This window comes from Pagrus major, chromosome 11, assembly GCF_040436345.1.
Source record: "Pagrus major chromosome 11, Pma_NU_1.0".
Taxonomy (NCBI): Eukaryota; Metazoa; Chordata; class Actinopteri; order Spariformes; family Sparidae; genus Pagrus; species Pagrus major.
The window spans coordinates 27,690,906-27,709,253 of record NC_133225.1 but is presented as its reverse complement, the minus strand read 5'-3'; the positions used below and the strand labels follow the sequence as shown (position 1 = coordinate 27,709,253).

The 18,348-nt window shown below is 39.2% G+C and overlaps 1 protein-coding gene across 1 annotated transcript; it reads left to right on the top strand.

Moving 5' to 3' along the window:
• Positions 1-630: 630 nt before the first annotated feature.
• Positions 631-14,333, top strand: cp (ceruloplasmin). Its single transcript, XM_073476002.1, has 24 exons — positions 631-1,007; positions 2,777-3,021; positions 3,106-3,318; positions 4,632-4,805; positions 4,892-4,983; positions 5,576-5,738; positions 5,855-5,993; positions 6,090-6,229; positions 8,120-8,260; positions 8,347-8,391; positions 8,493-8,707; positions 8,834-8,984; positions 9,079-9,291; positions 9,930-10,134; positions 10,224-10,363; positions 10,491-10,619; positions 11,540-11,646; positions 11,739-11,794; positions 11,974-12,045; positions 12,695-12,786; positions 12,881-13,020; positions 13,111-13,167; positions 13,861-13,966; positions 14,060-14,333. The coding sequence occupies exons 1-24, from the start codon at positions 847-849 to the stop codon at positions 14,083-14,085; spliced, it is 3,222 nt and encodes a 1,073-aa protein (XP_073332103.1). The 5' UTR covers positions 631-846; the 3' UTR covers positions 14,086-14,333.
• Positions 14,334-18,348: the final 4,015 nt, after the last annotated feature.

Here is an 18,348-nt window from a genome sequence, read left to right as displayed (position 1 = left end):
TGTATACAGTGTACTTATCTGCCTGGCTGGTTATCAGATCAGATTTTCAGCATTTCTCTGATCAGTGTCAGTGTTTTTTTATTTATCTGATTGCGGATAAAATCATTTTATTTAAAAATGTGCTACTTTAGCTCTGATGCAACATGTTATTTGAAAATTAACTTGTAACTAGACTTAACAATTTAATGTAGTGAGTATAAAGTACAACATTTGGCCTCAAAATGTGGAGTGGAAGTATAAAGTAGCAGAAAACGCCAGCAATCAAGTACCTCAAAATTTTACATTGCTTGAGTAAATCTACTTATTACACATTTTTACTTTTACTTGAAAGACTTACTTAATGTACTCTACTTACAAGTAAAGTTCCAAGCCAAGTCTCTTTATCAGCCCAAGCAGGGACCAGATGTAACTAATGAATCGACTTGACTAGACCAAGAAAAAATGACTTCTTTGATACTTGGACCAAATGACTTGAGTGACACATCTGCGTCAGTCTAATCTTTTCATGTTTGGACGGTCGCAGAGTGACACATTCTGCTCTTTTGCAACTCTGACCTTTTGTTCAGACAGAAAGGTTTGGGTTTGGCCTGTCTTCTCTGTTGGTCAGTGACCCCCTCTGCCCTGCTTGTTCCCTTCCCAGCAGTCAATCAGCTGGGGGTATAAAGACCCACAGAGGGTCTAAAGTCTCTCAGACAGAGTGACTGATAAACGTCTGTCAGCTCTCTGCACTGTCTGTCTTCATCGTCATCATCGTCCGCTGGATCACTGAACAGAAATCAAGACTCTTCTTCCTTCTTGGCAGTTCAGCTGTGGACTTACTTGTGGTTGTAGCACTTTATCCCGAGAATGCATCTGTTGGGGTTCAGGGTGGCGTTGCTGCTGTGCTGTGCAGCAGTGTGTGTGTCTGGGATGAGGAGAGAGTACTTCCTCAGGATAGAGGAGGTGACTTGGAACTATGCCCCAACTGGGATGAACATCATTCAGAACCGCACAGTGCAGGAGGATGAGTAAGTACAAGCACACTGCACTGTCTTAATTGTGTTGGAGTCAGACCTTAAACTCCTGGAGCTCATCCAGGAAGGAGCAGTACTGGCGCCATGAAAAGATACCGTATCTCTCCTGTATTGGCGTCACTTAAAATCTTCAAAAATAACATTTGAAGATTTGTTTTTAAGGCAGTGCATAGATTTGAGCTACTTCTCCACCTTTCTTTGTAATTCAAGTGGCCACTCCACCCCCACAGTCAGACACACGGGCCAATCACTGCTCTGCATTTAATGCCCTCAATTGGTCAACACTCATACAGTGTGATCAGGACTACAGAAATGGCTGTCGGATGAAACTACGTATTTCTAAAACGTCAACTTAACGTCACATGAAATATAGTCTTATTTTCTTAGCTCCGATGTCACTTTTTTCAGCTAATCCAGTGGGTTTTGAAGTGATTCATGTCAATTCAGAAGTAGAAGAATGTTCTCAACATTTCCTTCCTTTCATATGAGAAAAAAACAATATCACCAATTTCATTTAGAAATAAATAGCTTTCATTGGACAGTGATGTGTTTCTGTATATTCTATTTAATGCACGTCTATTAGCCCAAACCAAAACTTATGTTTGTTGGAATTATTATTAGGGCCCAAACACCACAATGGTGCATGGGTCCTCTTGAAATGCAAATAATTATTGTTTGTTTGTTTGTTTCTTTCACGCCTAAGTAGAATTACTTTTTTGAGGGCCTTAACATGCTCAAAAACCGAAACTTTGCACAAAATTTCAAAGTGGTACAAATGTACGGATTTAAAACACACCGCCTGGGAATACTTTCCAACATTTACAAAATTTGGTACATATGTGTATCACACCTACTTATTATTATTTCTACTTTTAGATCTGTCTGTAACACCAAAAATAAAATGCGTAACATTTTGGTGTGTGGTGGTGAACTTTGATCTTCATACTTTATGTTCCTGCAACTGACCAGCACCAGATAAATTAAATCAATAGGTTTGATCTGAAACATGCAATACAACACATGAACCTAGATGAGTGTCAAGGTCTTCACACAATAACAGCAATACAAGCTCATTACTTCACTTACACATTTACAGCACTAACATGCAGAACTCTGCAGGTACCTGAAGGCCTCACAAACTCTTGCCAAATATTGGTTACAAACACAACAGACCAGAAAAAAACCACAATATTCCGTTTTTAACAAATATAAACCAGAGTTAGTATTAATCACAGTTGTGAACTGCATACAACATTAATGACTTCATCTAAATAATCTGTTTGTGGTTGAAATGTTGTCAAGGCCAAGTAGAATTAAAGATGAAGTGTGGTGCTACTTTTTTTCATTTTGCATGTGCAGAGTATTGTTATTTGGTGTTTTATTGATGTGCATGTGATGAGTGCCTGACCTAAGAAGACATGTTTTTGAATAATTCACAGAAGACATTTTCACATGTCACAGCAGGGAGAGAAATTGCTGATTAATATTAAATAATGACTTAATTCCATTTTGGCGAGCTAGTTCCAGGATCCTGCCATTTTGTATGCTGGCACACTGTCATGGCTTCCTGGATCTGTGGCGTCATTAACAAAATTTGTTTTCACCTTTCCAACTATCACAAGTCAAATTGTCTGCTGTAAAAAAAAGTCTAATTAGCATGCAACCAGATATACTGAAGCCAAGGACGTTTCTGAAATATTTTAAGCATAATCTAAAATACATTCAAAGACACACACACACATTCTCTATCCCTCTCTTTGCAGAGAAGCCTCAGTCTTTTTAAAGAGAGGCCCCCAGCGTATCGGCCCCTCCTATAAGAAGGCTGTGTATAAGCAGTACAGCGACTCCTCCTTCAGGACAGAGGTGACAAAGCCAGAGTGGCTGGGCTACCTGGGACCCCTGGTGATGGCCGAGCAGGGGGACACTGTGTTCATCCACCTGAAGAACGCAGCGACCAGACCTTACAGCATCCACCCACATGGACTCAACTACAGCAAGGGCAACGAGGGTGAGGAAATACTGACCTAATGCAAGAATCAGTTTATGGACAGACCTAACAGACTGATAGATGTGTGACTCTGTGTCTCTTCAGGAGCCTTATACCCAGATGGAACCGGTCCAGCGCTGAAGCGAGACGACTCAGTGGCTCCTGGTGCAATGGTGACATATGAGTGGACCCTGGCAGAGACCCACAGCCCAACAGCAGAGGACAACAACTGCCTGACCAGGTTCTACCACTCCCACGTCTCCGCACCCAAAGACATCAACTCAGGACTGATAGGACCCCTCATCATCTGTAAGAGAGGTACCAGAACCTTGTTTTTTATAGTATCGTGTGATGGAACTAAACATTTACTCATGCACATTTTTAAGTTGCCTTTACTTTACTTTTATGTCCATTTTCTATATACCTCCCCTACACTACATTTTAGAGGTGACATTTGGTACTTTTAACTCTTTACTGTACAGATGAAGATATACAATTCAAAACATTTGATCTTTTTATAGAATATGATGCATTTTTGTATATCAAACCACCCAAAAGTGATAAAATAAGAGTATTTAAAGTAAAAGAGTCTGCTGCATTAGGAGCTTTCATTGCTTTAAGATTTTCTATTTATAATGGAGTAGTTCTGTATGGTTGTATGCTCTGAATATTTCTTACACAGCTAATCTCACAAATTTCACTTAAATTCAACTAAAAGTTGATCAACGAATCAATTTTAATGAACCAATATGTTGGGCACTATTTCTACTGTGTTCACCATGTTTTCACAACCAGCCAGTGTCTCTAACTTAACTCTGATCACATATCTCACATTAACTGACTGTAACTTTTATAACATTGAAGCTCCAAACACATTTTTTATATCGTTAAAACTAAGCAAAAATGAAAAAGGTCACATCCATTTTTGACAATATCTGCAAAAAAAAAACGACAAAAAACACATTTCTTTCTATTTTTCTATCAAAATCCAGTTACGTCGTCTCGTTGTAAAACCAAATGTCATGTGTATTTACGTTGTCTTGAACCAACCAATTTCATCCAATAATATCATGTCATCCATCAATCAATCAAACTTCAGCTTAAAGCAGTGAGCAAGTGGCACGTTGCTCAGATTTCATGTCTCAAAACGTACATTTTTTTTAGTTATTAATTTGGGTAACACCAAATCATTTTATGGAGAACATTTTTTGTGGTTTACTCTCTAATGCCCTCTGGCCGCCCTGCCTGAACTCTCTGTGATTTATGGAGTTTCCTGGTGGACAGATGGCTTTACTTGTTGCTGAAGTAACCGCTAACAGGGGCTGACTGTACCAGGCTCCAAGTGAACATGGCCGTTGTCAAGACTGAACACTGACTTGATAAGATTTTATTGTCATACTCATAAGGTACAACTACGTACCATCACCTTTTCCTTACTGAGTCTGTCCACTTCAAAGAAGCTCACAGAAAAAATTGAAATCTCTTATGTGCAATAACCAAAACAGTTCAAGTACAAGCTCATCAATAATAGTAAGAAGTTAAATGAGAAAATACCCCTATAAATGTGTTTACCTGTTACAGACATACATCTATTCACATAATCCTGAAGTGTTGTCTCCTCTCCTCTGTAGGAACTCTGGACGTACATGGAGACAGGTCAGGAGACTACCTGTATGCTCTGCTGTTCATGGTAAACGATGAGAACTTCAGCTGGTACCTGGATGAGAACATTAGGACGTACATCACGAATCCTGCTAGTGGCCTGAAGGAGAACGAAGATTTCATTGAGAGCAACAAAATGCACGGTGAGGGGGGGAGCTTTGATATACACATACACGTAACCATACACATACCCATAAAATACCTTCAATTCTCTGTGTGTGGATTGCAGGTATAAATGGTTTCCTGTACGGTAACCTGCCTGGACTGAGCATGTGTCAAGGCAACAAGATCAGCTGGCATATGTTTGCCTTAGGCAATGAGGTAACTACTGTATTATTATTATTATTATACTAACCAGAACGTCTGACACTAGAGGGATTCTTTAACTGTTTCTGTAATGTTCAATGTAATGTGTACAAAAAATCTTCTAGTTTTTCCATTGTGCATCATCTTCCCCTGCAGTGAACAAAAGTCTAGGCTGACAAAATATACCGTACCATTAGCTCTTTAATCCTTAGAAATTTTGCATTATTGTCTGTTTTACATTTTTAGTTAAAACGGACTTCATTCAAACTTGACAGAAACAAAGTAAAACTCACTCAAAACCACCCTGGTTTGTCTTTCCACAGTCACCTCTGGTTTGGTCAAAATAAACCTTAAATTCACTGAGTATGTGAAAATATCTCCCACTCTCAGTTACAGTTATTCTGCTGACATGCAGCCCCCTAATAAAAATCCCTAGCTTCAAATTCTTCATAGTATTTATATAAAATAATGGACTATTTTTCTACTCATATTAATGTTTTATTAATGGCAAGTAGACAATGGTATCTGTATCAGTATCTATAAAATCGTAACATAAAGTATCAAATCAAATTACAAAAGTTTGGTATCACCCATCCCTTTACAACAGGTGGACATGCATTCAGTTCATTTCCATGGCCAGATCCTGACTGTACAGAACCACCATACAGACACGGTCAGTCTTTTCCCCGCCTCCAGCTTTACAGCTGAAATGGTGGCAGACAACCCCGGACACTGGCTGCTGACGTGCACCGTCAATGACCATTTAATGGGTAAGCTCTTAACCCCCAATTCTTAATGTGATCATTTCACAAAGATTAAGCTGTGGTGTTTTGTGGATGATGATTTTATTTCTTCAGTTTCGTTTGTGTTTTGTGGTTTTGTCCAGCTGGAATGCAGGCTATATTTGAGATCAAAAAGTGTTTCCCCAACGTCCATAAACCTCGACCACACGGTGAGCTCAGACAATTCTTCATCGCTGCTGAAGAAGATGTGTGGGACTATGCTCCTACACTGCCTACTGATGGGTTGGTTACTGTACACACAGACGACACATTTTCACAGAAATGGTCCCATGTCTCGTTCTCTCTTCCATTAATAATGTTTTTTTTCTGTGTGTGTAGTGAAGCGGACATGTTTGTAACCAGAGGTCGAAACCGTATTGGAAGCCGTTATAAGAAGGTTCGCTATGTGGAATACACTGACAACACGTTCACCACAAAGATGCTGCGTGCCCCAGAGGAGCAACACCTTGGAATTATGGGTAAATTAGAATGGGCTGGGGTTGGTAGCTATTTCAGAGTCAGAGAGAGTGGTGGAAGAAGTATTCAGATCCTTTACTTTAGTAGAAGTACTACTACACTTATAAAATACTCTGTCACATGAAAGTCCTGCATTAAGAATGCTTCTTGAGTAAAAGTGCATGTATGCAAGTACAATAAGGAAAATATACTTGAAGGTTTAGTACTCAGTGCAGAAAAATGTCAACTGCGACTGTTATACTTTCATATTGGCAGCACTGGCAGGAAAATGCCTACAAACCAGCCCCAAAACAATGAAAAAAATGTATAGACTAAAAGAATATATATTTACAGGGAATAACAACGTCACTAATGCTTTGAATGAATGTCTCTTTGGATGATAACGAAATAGTGCCTCGATAGGGGATAATGAAACTGAAATATACTTCCTTTACCACCTCTTAAGTCCCTAATGAAAAAACTGAAGGTATATAGGGGGCTTGGATATCAAAAAAAATCCTGCAGGTGCCAGGCTTGCACAAATAACCTCGGCCCTGCTGAAAGTAGGCTAGTTAAATGGTGACTTTTGTTGGTCACTCAGGTTGCAGAATGCAATTTCCCTCAACTAGAAAGAACAAGGGCAGCAAAGACATCTCACCAGGGCCTACACAGAGCAGAGTTTCTGGCTGATAATCTGTTTGGATGAGGTCTGCAGTGTGTCAAGGACAGAATCAGAATGAGAAAGAGACTGATCTGGGGGCCATTCTCCACCTCACTTAAGCTGGAGAGGAATGCCACAAGCTGCTTTCGCTCATTAATTAGGAGCCAGTCTCCATAGCCTGCAACAGGTGATCTGAATCCACTGCAATCATTCCAGAGGGACCTTGAAAGTCAGCTAAAAAAAAAAAAAAAGATGGCGAGTGCTTCATAATGGGATAACTACAATATATATTATTAGATTATTTATATTAGTAATAGTTTACATTATGGAAAACAGTAAGAAATACTGTCAGTTACTATCTAATATAAAGGAAAAGCAGCAAATCCTCATCTTTGTGAAGCCGGATCCATTAAATGTCTTCAGCATAGTTTCAAATAATTTTCTTTCAGTTGACTAATTGTTTCAGCTCTATATGCTGTTCGGTCTGTTAATTTAGTAACTAGAGCTGTCAAATTGTTGCAGTAAAGTAAAAAGTACAATAATTCTCAGAGAAAATGGCATTAAGATTAAAGTGAAGTACTAATAACTTAAATTTGTATTTAAGTACAGTGCTTGACTAAATGTACTTAGTTAGATTCCATAATAGTTAGCTAGCAGGTTAGTTTGTCTTGATCCCCTTCCAAGTAAGAACTATCTGCACAGCTCAATTAGGACTCCAACTATCATTAGTTAATCTGCAGATTATTTTTTTGTCTCGTCAATTAAATGTCGAAAAACAGGAACAGGTGCACATCACAAGCTCCTTGACCATTTCAGACGGCTCTCAAACCCAAAGATATTCAGGTTTCAACAAATAAAAACAAAGGAAAGCAGCAAATCCTCACATTTAAGAAGCTGTAATGTCAATCAAATTCTTGCCTGTTCAGTCAATCCACTCCTAAAATATTGACTAAATTCTACAACTTTTTGGGTAAGAAATCATCTCATCTTCTCGACTTCTGGTATTATTGTTGTTGAAGGCATTAATGTTGATAGTTTTTATTCATATTTTGGACAGACTTACTTCTTTTCTTCAGCAGTTTGCCAGTTAGTCCAGACTAAGAAACCAGTACATGAAAATGAAAAATGTTCGAGATATGTCAGCAGGATCTTGTTATGATGAGGTATCTGCCTCAAAATATGACTGTATGGTCCTTTGTCACAAATTAAACAAACCGACATCTGTGTGTGTTTGTGTGCATCCATGTCACAGGTCCTGTGCTGCGAGCTGAAGAAAAGGACACCATCAATGTGGTGTTCAAGAACAAAGCCAGCCGTGCTTACAGTATACAACCACATGGTGTTCAGTACAGTGTGGAACAGGATGGGACGCTCTATTACAATGAACTGGAAGGTTAATACATAAACATATTCTGTTGTCAAGGTACTAGATTAAACATGAAGAGCTTTCTCAACCTTCATTATATCTCCACCTTTCAGAGTCCTACACAGAAAAGAAGCTGCGGGAGCTAAAGAGACAACCAAGTGAGTTAAACCTGAATTACACTACAAGTCTACGTTGGCATCCATTAACAAATATCTTCTTAATATAATAATTCTCTCTTTATTTAACTGTATGTATTCAGGAGTGGTGACCCCTCCCCCAGCTGCTCTGGTCAGACCTGGGACGATGCACACCTATGAGTGGATGGTGCCATTGGGTGCTGGTCCAGTACAGGGGGAGGCTGACTGTCTGACCTATTTGTACTACTCTGGAGTGGACCCTGTTAAAGACACCAGCTCTGGACTGGTTGGACCGCTGCTCATCTGTCGAGCTGGGTCTCTGAAGAGAGGAGTGCAGGTGAAAAAAAGAACGTCAGGAACTAAACTTAAGGCCATGTGTTGGAACATCGAATCTGATTTCTTTAGGTCTGATTTGATTATTTAAATAAATGCCTCCTCAATTGTCTGTTTTCTCCTCATGTAGAAAAACTATAACAAAGAGTTCCACCTCATGGCCACAGTGTTTGATGAGAACCTGAGCTGGTATCTGGATGACAACATTAAGACCTTCTGCACTGCTCCCACCACTGTTAACAAGGAGGATGAAGGCTTTATGGAAAGCAACAAGATGCACGGTGTGTAGAAGAGAAAAAAACAATAAAGTTTAATATCTGCTTTAAATGTTGAGATAATGACTGCATGTTTTACTTCTCTGGCTCCCACTTCTAGCCATCAATGGGTATGTGTATAGGAACCTCCCAGGCCTGACCATGTGTAAGGGGGATGCAATAACATGGCACCTGTCAGGAATGGGTTCAGAATCGGACATCAACAGCCTTTACTTCCAGGGAAACCGCTTCATATACCGCCAGAACAGACGGGACTCCATCAGCGTCTTCCCCCACATCTCCCGCACTGTCACTATGGAGCCAGACAGCATGGGTAAAACACAGAAATTCACATGGCTCAATATCTATTAAAGGGAATTTAAATGGATTAAAAGCAATCAGCGTGTCTAGTTTAAAAAGTTTCTGCAGGTTGTTCCATTTGCATGGTATTTAGGAGCCATCTACCCAAATTTAGTATTGACTTGGTGATCCTCAAGGACCAAATAGTCCAGAGATCTAGTACAGTGTTATCTTAATTTATAGTTAAAAAAACATGAGAGATTATCACCCTACTTTCTGATTACCCAAAATCAGATGGCAATCAGAATGTTTTGAGCCACCTGGCCAACAGATTGTGCTGTTATATATAAAATGGCATCATCTGCATACAGGTGAATTGTACTATTTTAAACTTCTTCACCAAATTTATTTATAAGAACTGTAAAGAGAAGTGGTCCCAGATTAGAATCCTGTGGCACACCTTTGTGAACACCCATAAAACTGGATGTACTGTAGGAGCTCAAAGGGACATAAATTAGTTACAAGGCAGAGTCTGACAGAAGAATGGATAAAAATAAACCACTAAACAAAGGCAAACCGACTTGTATTCGACTGATACATGGGGTTGATATTAAGTATGGCATGTATATTGTATATTTATGTAGTTGTTTATAATGTGCATGTGTGTTTCAGGTCAGTTTGAAGTGGTGTCACCGACAGTGAACAATTATCGAGGAGGGATGAGAGCCAACTACACGGTACAGAAGTGCAGCCTCTTTCAGCGTCAGGGTGAGGTTATGCTCCATTCAAAAACCTACTACATCGCTGCCATGGAAACAGACTGGGACTACTCTCCAAACCGCACCTGGGAGACGGAGATGTTTCGCAGTATGGAGAAGTACGAAACCGCCAGGACATGTAACGCATGAATGTGCTGGTTGTTCTCAACGCAACATGGCAAAACAAACTTAAACTCTCTTTTTGCAGTCCTGCTCCTGTCTTCCTGGATAAGGCGGGTGGGTTTATAGGCTCCCGATACAAGAAGGTGGTCTACCGCCAGTTCACCAACGACAAGTTCACCACGCAGGTGGAAAGAACAGCTGATATGGAACACCTCGGCATTATGGGTAGGCTTTCAGCACAGCAGAATGTATAAACTGCGATCGTAAAGTAAAAGGAACACATTATACTATGCTTGACCTACCTTTTGTTAAGCCTAATTTTTTTGGGTAATTAGACTCTCCCTCTGCTCAGGTCCAATAATTCATGCTGATGTGGGAGACAAAGTGAAGGTGGTTTTTAAAAACATGGCATCCAGGAGTTATTCTATCCACGCTCATGGAGTCAAGACAGAGACGCCTGATGTTCACCCCACCGGACCAGGTAAAGATAGACAGAATATTAGCTAGAAGGGAGGCAGACAATCAAGAAACTTTCGAGAAAGTTTACAAAACTCTTCATTCTAATTTCCTATTTATTAAATTTTTATTTTGTTATAAAATTAAAGCCTGTCAGTGCACTTAAGCCTGAAAATCAAAAGCTTATTTGGTCTTAATACTGTCTGTCCTTCCACCCAACTCTACCGGACTGTGTGTAACTTCAGTTTTCTTACAATGTAATTTGGGTATTTTTAAACCTGTGCCTCATTTTTACATTTTTTTTGGGGTCCTAATGACTTATAGGTGCAAAAGTGTTATATCAATCTCTTCAAAGCCACCAGACTCTCAACAAAAACAATAATTTTACTTTGAAAAACGGGAGTTGCTGGTTTACTGTTGCCTCATTTGGATATTTTGTGTTATTGTGTGACTTTGGTGTTTTAAAAAGTTATTTTGGATCCTAACTATGGTGTTAAAACACCAAAGTCACACAATAAAAAAAGTAAGTAACCGATTGAGGCAGCAGTAGACCAGCAACTCTTACAAGTCTTCTTTGAGGTAAAATTGCCATTTTTGTCACTGGAGTCTGGTGGCTTTAAACAGAGTGAAATAATGACTGTTTCTGCTTACACATTAAGGATATCTGTAGGGATCCTTTTCATAATGTTGTCAGACATTTACAAAAACAATCTAAGCCTGTCAGTTGCAGCCACTGCAGCCTGTTTCACAGCTGCAGACTGAGGAAATCTGCTGGATCAATTTCTAAACTGTATATTCCTATCATTCATTCAGACCCCAAAATATGTAATTTGCATGTGTATATTATAATATAATATTTTTAATAATATTAAAAATCCCGGGACTACCATTTAATGTACTAGGGGATTCAAAACCTTGAAAAAAAACCTGTATTGTCTTTCCCAGGTGAGACTCACACCTACTACTGGTATGTTACAAAGAAAACAGGACCAACCACAGAGCAAGAGGAGTGCTCAGTGTCAGCATACTACTCCACTGTGGATGTTAGCAAGGTATGCACACACACACACACACACACACACACACACACACACACACACACACATAAGCATTCACACACTTATGTTATCTCCCTGCCTACCAGGACCTGTACAGCGGTCTGATTGGTCCGTTGGTGATCTGTCGCCGTAGCTGGGGCAGGTGAGTGTTTCACAGCTGTACATTAACACAAAACTAGTTATGACTTCAATAACTGTATGCAGTATACAGTGTGCTTGTGTGATGTCAGGTACAGGAGATAATTTTGTATGTGTTTTTGTACTGCGTAACACAATAAATATATTATAGTATAAATGCAGAATTGTATTAACTGCTTCCAGGACTTTTGGTGTAAAAAAGGAAGTCGAAGAGTTTGCACTGCTTTTCATGGTCTTTGATGAGAACGAGAGCTGGTGAGTAAAGAGTCACAGTACTTAACAATCTAATCCACTGACCCCTCTGTTGACATTGACAATTGTTCAAGTGAAACTTTTTGAATGTATTTAGTTTGCCTTATTTAACCAAGTTAGTCCCACTGAGATCAAGGATCTCTGTTACAAGACAGACGTGGACAACAATGGCAACATAAGAGAGTTACAACAACAAATTTGCATGTAGGCAACCTGGAGTTTAAGATTAGTCTGTAAAAGGTTCCATGCAATATGTGCAGAAAATGTAAAAGCTTTCTTTCCCAATTCAGTTTGGACATTGGGGACGATGAAATCTCAATATGCCCAGAGAACGAAGATGATTGATTTCCATATTTCAAGTGTAAAGTTTTGTACAAGAAGAGCTGGTTATGAATTCACCGGGTCCCACATCATACCTTAATCCCCTTTTAACATTATGTTCTTCTTAATGTTCATTTATTAAGTCTGGGGCAGTGAGAGCACTGTTTTTGGCCTCGAGATTGAAACATTCTGCACACATCACTTTCAGAATACTACTGTACGTTACTGTGTGTAGTGTTTAAATCTCTTTGCATCAGTGCCAGGAAAAGAAGCTGTTGTACATTTATTATTTGGCAATATTTGCAACTTGTCACTGTTTTCCTTATTCTAGGTATCTGGATGAAAATATCAGGACCCACATCAGGAACCCTCGTACAAACTTAAAAGATGATGAAACCTTCATAGAGAGCAACAAGATGCATGGTGAGATGAAGATACACACAAAATGAACCACATCTAAAGAAGTGTCCTCGAAATGTCATTCCAATACATGCGTGTGTGTTTGTGTCCTTCTCAGGCATTAATGGTTTGATGTATGCTAATGTGAATGGTTTGAACATGGAGGTGGGTGATAAGGTGTACTGGTACCTGATGGCAATGGGCAATGATGTGGACATACACACCGTGCACTGGCATGGACACAGTGTGGAATATAAGGTATATAAATACAAACAAACATGCGAGACAGTCACACATTATACAAACATACTCTAGTACACACAAATACCAACTCTCCTTTCTCTTCAGCTGGGTGGAGGTCCTCATCGTACTGATACGTATGAGCTGTTTCCAGCCACCTTCCAGGTGAAACCTCCACACATTCTGTCCTCGCTTCAACAGACTTAATTTGTCTTTAGCAACATTAAAGATGCTGCATGTTGCATTTAAAAAAAAAATACTCACCACTTAGTGTAACTTCAAGGAATGGAATGTCAAATCTTCATTGTTAACAAGATGTTTTCTTAAAAAAGGTCATAATAAATCTGCAAACAATCAAAATAGTTAATACAAATGAATTTTCTGTAAACATTTTTTAACACACAAACAGATGGCAAATGACAAAACTGACAAGCATTATTAAAATAAGATGCTATAATTGTGACTAAGCCCAAGTGTTCCTTTTCTAATTCTATCATCTTTAATAGCAAATAAATATATATATATATGTATATATATATATATATATATATATATATATATATATATATATATATATATATGTATATATATATATATATGCAAAATCTCCTAATTATGCCAGATTTTAATATATATATATATATATATATATATATATATATATATATATATATATATATATATATATATATATATATATATATATATATATATATTAAAATCTGGCATAATTAGGAGATTTTGCATCATTAACTTAGAGGAACAGCAGTGTCTCAGTGGGCTTGTCAGTGCTGTCAAACATGAATAAAATTTCAACTTGCGACCAATAAATCACATGGCGGTTTCTCTCCTCTTCAGACAGTAAAGATGCGCCCTCAGTACGCTGGTACCTGGCTGCTCCACTGTCACGTCACCGACCACATTAAAGCCGGCATGGAGGCGATGTATACTGTCGCCGAAAAAGGTAAGAAATTAGGCAGGTAGACTTTTCAGACTATTCAGACTAAGAGAAATAGTAATGGAGGATGATGAGAATCCTGTTTTTTCTCTTCGACAGCAAGGAGAGGAGGAATCTTTGGCTGAAGAGTCGAGGAAAATGCATTCAGAGAGAAAACAGCAGAGACTGGATGAAATTTAATTTCAGTTCTCCAATTCATTAAACTCATTTGCTTTACAAAGCTGGCACAATTACAGCTCAGAATTAAACATCACAATCCAAGAGGCATTTTACATTAAAATGTGCATTTTTATAATTGTCTTACTGCTTGGATATTTTCCTAGTGAAAACTGTAATATTATTGTAAAAAATAAAGAAATATGAAAACCTGAAAGTTGTATATGACTCTAATGTGTGGACTGTAATGACAACTTTCAGGCAGCAGAGGGCACTGTAGCCTGACAGTGTCAAAGCATTGCAGCGCACTGTGGCAAAAATCATTTGTCACACTTGAGAACATTGTTTTTTTTTCAAGTAACTCTGAACCTAGGAGGTCTGTAGGAGAAACCTGTATCCTGTGGAAGAGCCTCTTTTGGCCCCATCCCGATTACGAGTCCTTTAACAAAGGGTACCAAGTCTGATAAACTGGCAATCGACAACTTTTTTACTTTTACTCATCATTCTGAAGTATATGGTGTGCGGATGTTTTCTGCAAAAATGAGGGTTGCATTACGGCACAAAGGAAACATGTCTGCCATTTCGCAACCAAAACAGAAAAAGAGGCAATGTTTTCCCCAGTAGCTATCCTCAGGTAACAATGGAACAACTGGAATAATTGGAAACAAATATATGTATATATATATATATATATATATATATACACACACACACACACACACACACACACACACATATATATATATATATATATAACACTGATGGAGGAGGCAAACAAAGCAAAGAGGGAGAGTGGTAGAAACCGAGGTAAAACAAGAGTGAAGACGGGCATTCACTTGATGGAGAGAGCTCCGGTGTTGTGTCAGTCTGTTCCCCCATTGATGAATTTCCTTTTACCACCAGGACTTGAGAAAGTTCAGAACTGCATTCTTTCTACTATTCCAAACCTGCCTACACTGTCAGAAAAGAAGGTTTATCAATACATAGAGCACAGAAGACAATAATAATACAAGGACAGCAAACCACATCAGCAAACAAAAACTAACATTGGGTACTTATTTGTACTCTTGTGGTTTGTACCACAAAGAGCCCAGTCTTGTGCCTCTGGTGGCAATTTTAAGAGGACAAAAACTGACCCACACAGGTACACATTTACCTTGAGGTTCAATATTTAGCCCTATAGGCCGTACATTAGTGTAGATTGTACACTGGGGAACAGAAATGGACTCATACAGTACCCCCATTTTCTGACAGTGTTCTAATAAAACTGAGTGTCTTACTCTGTCTTTTCATAGCACTGAGATCAGGGTTTCTAGGGCAGATTGGGATTGTCACAGTTACTTTTTTGCTTGGGACAGTAGCCAAATTGTTAGTGGTAGCCCTGTTGCTAATGCTGTGTGTACGGCAACAGTAATACCACAGGGAAACACTGGGAGGGGGGAAAAGTTGAAAAGTGGTCTATTTCTGCTTTAAACTGTATCTGACACACTTGAACTGAGCAGTGGGAGCAGTCTGTGACCTGCAGGCTGCATGTAGCTGACACGTGTCTCTCTGCAGTGTGATGGCTGCTCTCTGGACTTTCTACAAACATGTGGATGCAGGAGTAACACATGTTGTTTGTCCAGTGGAGCTGCTGATTAAATAAAATACAGGAAACATCTTTGGTTTCAGGCAGGGTTCACCCTGTGTGATACAGCAGGAAAGTTGAGGACTGTCTCGTGCTGCTGCAGTTCCTCGGTTCCTCCAGCTGGTGTCACTGTGAACGAGGCAGCCACAAACCCCTCAGAAACACTGATTTACGAGGGTTCAAGGTGATGCGGCTGTGAGCCTTTGAGCCTGTCTGTCCCACAGAGGGACCTTTTGGAGGGGTGGTTCCACTAGCAGCAGCAAGTTCACAAGAACTGAAGAGAAACTACTTCAATCACTCAAGCCATTTGTCTGAAGGCTGCCACATATCCTACAAGTCCTGTAAGATCTGTGTGTGATTCCTGGGGTCGAGTGTTACGATGAAAGTGCTTAACAGTGCAGTCTAAGAAAAATAACTCCATAAATAGAAGATGTATAGAGTCACTTCAGATCTCTCCGACTCAGATACATGCCTCAAATACATTTTAAAAATAAATCAAAGATCCACTTTACTCTGATTTGCCCTTTTTGATTGTTCAAAAGGGATCTGAGATTGTGAGGATTACCTATCATCACCACACACACACACACACACACACACACACACAGAGACACACACACACACACACACACACACACACGCTGTACTGAGTGCAGATCAGTGTCTGAGCAGCCACCTGCAGTCCTCCATTAGCTGGCAAGGAAATGGAATTTAAAAGATTCAGACCATGAAATGTGGCCAATAATGCCCGTTTTGATCTAAACCTGTGCTGAATATCAATGATGCGCTAACAGCTCTGTCACATTCAACTAGTGAAAGGACACTTTGCCTGACACTTGCTCTCACTGTCACCTGTGGTGTCTTCACCTGAGCCTTTGTACTTTGCCAAACTATTGTGCATCTCTTCTTAGACGCAGCTGTTAGATTTATGCAGCTGATGATTGTAATTGTGATTGTGGTTTTGGGCTACATGAATGAAAGTAATGTGATTTGATTTGAATTGATTTAAACGATAAGTTCAACCCAAAAACAATAATTTTGTCATGATCTACTTGCCCTTTTGTAAATGGAAAGTCGGGTGAAGTATTGTGGTCTACAAAATGTTTCTGGAGCTTCACAGCAATACAGCGTTGCATCATTCTCCAGAGCAACTGAAGTAGATCGGGTAGTCGCCTGCCGGTGCTGAATGTGTTCACTGGAAGGTGCAAAACACACAGAACTCAGTGTGCTGGTTTGTTTCTGTTTGTGGGGTCGAGGATGCACACATCTTTGCTATTGGTTGTGGCTGTGATTTCCCTATTTACGGTTTACTAAAGAAGAACTCCATGTGAAGCCAAGATGCGTATTTGCTTTGTAACCAGATGCAAATGTTTTTTTGCCCCTCTGCGCACATTGAACGGGAGGCAAATGTTTTATTTGCGTTGTGTTGTGTGTTACCGTAGCCTTCAAATGTGATTAAATCTTTTTTTTAAAAATCTCCAGAAGCTCAGTGAAGGGTGTAAATAATGTCCTTTCAAATTTATTTGAAATCTATTTGATCTCTGGGCTTCTGGAGACATGAATTATGTCAGACAAGCTGTAGGGACCAACTTTGTTTTCTTTTTCATTTTTTACACTTTAAAACAAGTCCTCATCTACTTCAGTGGATTGCTGCAATGCTGTTTTAATGTGAAGCTCTAGAAATGTTTCTTGGACTACAAAATTTCCCCCAACTTTTGATCAGCTTATGGGTGAACTTATCCTTTAAAGCTAAAGCTCACTAATTTACATGCAACAAGGTGAAAAATTTGAAAGCCAAGCTAGCAGCATGTGAGGCTGTGATGTCCAGATGCATTAGACAACACAAATGTTTCAACTTTGTCATTCTAAATACATAAAGTTTGGCTTGAATGTGTCACCATAAGAAAGACAGTGTTGCTCTCAGATAAAAATGGATTTATCATGTTAAGACATTGTAGATTTGGTTCCACTTTTAATCTGGTCAACGAAAATGGTGTTTGGTATGGATCAAAAAGCTCAATCAGGATGTGAGCCACCATTTTTGGGAAACTTCACAAACTTCACGTCACATCACTAATGAGAGCAGAAACACAGAAAGTCGAGCATTTTTATATTATTTTGAAACCTGTCTAAACTCACAGGAAAAACTCGTCACTGTTTTAAGTGGATTTGTCACAGTCTACAGACAAAACAAGCACACATATCAAATAGCAGCTTTAAATGACTTCCAGTCAATATCACCAACATATTACATGGGTGTAAAACACAACTAAAACAGTCAAGGTAATTACAAAAAAGTTTTGTAACTGCAATATTCAGTTGATTTTTCATTTAGAACAGCACATATTCAAGGCAGACTTTGTCTTGCAAGGCTGACGGGAAAAATAAAAACAAAACACAGAGAAAAAAGAACCCAGCGCTTCCTCCCTCCAGACTGTTCCAGACTGCCAACACACACACACACACACACACACACACACACACACACACACACACACACACACACACATCATATGAACAGACGTTATTGAACACTGGTGTGCTCAATGTAAAACACTACCAATACTGAATAACACAACCCAACTGGTGCAAGGTGCAACCTAAA